This window comes from Octopus bimaculoides, chromosome 26 (genome assembly GCF_001194135.2).
Source record: "Octopus bimaculoides isolate UCB-OBI-ISO-001 chromosome 26, ASM119413v2, whole genome shotgun sequence".
NCBI classification, from domain to species: domain Eukaryota; kingdom Metazoa; phylum Mollusca; class Cephalopoda; order Octopoda; family Octopodidae; genus Octopus; species Octopus bimaculoides.
In genome coordinates, this window is record NC_069006.1 from 19,325,945 (window position 1) to 19,328,444 (window position 2,500).

General features: G+C 38.5%; 1 protein-coding gene across 2 annotated transcripts in view; it reads right to left on the reverse strand.

Moving 5' to 3' along the window:
• LOC106876104 (hillarin) overlaps window positions 1-2,500 on the reverse strand; it is a 97,059-nt gene that overhangs the window by 8,570 nt on the left and 85,989 nt on the right. For both annotated transcript variants that reach the window (XM_014924513.2, XM_014924514.2), the window contains exon 3: window positions 1,169-1,555. In XM_014924513.2, the coding sequence (XP_014779999.1) occupies window positions 1,169-1,555 (387 nt within the window). The remainder of the gene's footprint in view (window positions 1-1,168; window positions 1,556-2,500) is intronic.

Here is a 2,500-nt window from a genome sequence, read left to right on the forward strand (position 1 = left end):
CTGGTGAAACCAGATGGCTACACCAGGCTCCAATCTGATTTGGCAGAGTTTCTACAGCTGGATGCCCTTCCTAACGCCAACCACTCCGAGAGTGTAGTGGGTGCTTTAATGTGCCACCAGCACGAGGGCCAGTCTGGCGGTACTGGCAACGGCCACGCTCGAAATGGTGTATTTTATGTGCCACCTGCACAGGTAACGAGAGAGGAAAATAGAGGGAGAAAAAGAAATAGGAAGTGAGAAAAAAAAAAAAAATGAAGAAAAAGGGAATATGACATACAAACTATAAAATAAAAAACGTGAGTTTCATGAGTGTGTGTGCATGTTTATTTATATATGTATATAGATGCAGACATGGCTCTGTGGTTAAGGAGTTTGTTTTCCAACTAAATGGTTTCCGATTCAGTTCCTTGTTTTCTCAGACAAATGTCTTCTATTGTAGTCCCTGTTTGGCCAAAGACTTATGGGTAGATTTGGTAGACAGAAACTGAAAGAAGCCCATCATATATGTGTATTTATATACACATATACATGTATGTGTATGCCCGTGTGTGTGTGTGTGTGTGTGTGGCCTTGACCTTGTGTGATAGTTGTTAACAATGTGTCACTATCATCCAAGCGGTGACGTTTGTTGCCATTCTTCTGTGAAAACATGTTCAGCTAATGGGAAAAGATTTCCTTGCTTGGAAACAGGTGAAGGTTGGGACAGGAAGGTCGACAATTGCAACTACAGAAGAATGGGTGTAAAATGATGATAGTGAGGAGAGTGGTAAGGGTGAAAGAGATGGTGATGACGATGATGACAGAGGTGGTGGTGGTGGTGGTGATGATGGTGATGGAGGTGGCAGAGGTGATGATGATGATGATAACAGTGGTGCTGGTGGTGATGATGATGATGATGATGATGATGATAACAGTGGTGCTGGTGGTGGTGGTGATGATGCAGGTGATAGTAATATTGAGAGTAGCAATGATGATGATGGTGGTGGTGGTGATGAGAGTGGTAATGATGATGATGATGATGGTGGTGACAATAATAGTGATAGTAGTGGTGCTAGTGATGACGATAGTGTAAATAAATGACGTGAAGTCACTTCACTGCATCCCTAGGATACAACACCCACAACAACAACAACAACAAGAAAATGACAAATGTCTCTATAACACACACCTGTTTCAAAGACAGTTTCTCTGTGATTAACGCCAACATTTGTTGACTGTGTTTATCAATTAGTTGTGCCACCAGAGCTCTCTCCTCACTCGTCATTGTTTCTAGCAAGTCTTTCATCATTGATTGTTTTTTCATGCTATATTCCTCTTCGAGTTTCTTCGTCTCCTCCTCTAGTCTGTTTTGTGATGAATTCTGTGAGACGATTCTCTCAAAACCGTTCACCAATTCCATCACTGATTTCTCCTTCTCCTGCTGTAAATCTGCTTCCAGTTTCTTGATTTTCTTCTCTCGGTTGCGCCTGAAAGTGCTGTAGAGAAGGTCTTCCTCCACCTTCTGAATCTGTTCCAGGTCATTTTGGGCTGCGAAAACACCAGATCTTTCAAAGTCCTGTCAGAAAAGATCAAACATAAGACATATCAATATGCATAGCGATATCAATACACACACATACACACACACACAGACACACAGGAAAAAGATTATATACCTGTGAGCCATAATAGATTCTGTATAGGTTAGCTACTAAGAATATACAATTGACAAGAGTCATAAGTCATAAAATAATGCTTAGAGAAAGATCATTTGTCTGCATATATACATATATATATATATATATATATGGGAGAATATACGAAAAAAACAACAGACGAGGACAGGTGGTGTAAATAACAAAAGGATGTATTAGTATGACGCTCGGGAATACGGAAAGTCTTTGACGTTTCGAGCTACGCTCTTCAACTGAAAGAATACGGAGACAAGGAGAAAAACACGGAGAAAAAAAATTGAATAGTGTTCAGTCAACGGTCAATCATAGTAATGGCTAATATATATATATATATGGCAATAAGAAAATGGAGGGGATCAAGAGGTGGTATTCATCAACTTTTAGACATTATATTATGTCTATTTATTTAAAAAAAAAAAAACAATATACATATATGTATGACATATTATGCTTTACATATATAAAAATACCAGTAATTATTAAAATATATAATGTAGAACATAGAAAGTAGACTAGAAACTATACTAGTAATTTCTTGCATTACGCAATCATCAGGCAGTCAACCAACTAACCAAACAGAATCCTAGCTTCTTTCCTACTCACTAAAACCTAAGTCCTTACTAAATTTATTTTGAGACCTCTCCATTCTTGGCTTTGCTTCCATGTCTGGAGTTTCTTCTCTTATTTTACAATAGATTCAGCCATAAAAGCTAAACTATGAACATATAGATAATCTTAAACTCCTTTGAGATGGTCAGTAAGACCTTGATGAATAGGAAAGGTCTGGACACTGAGCCTTGGTAGACCCCTACCTTCCTAATGAACAC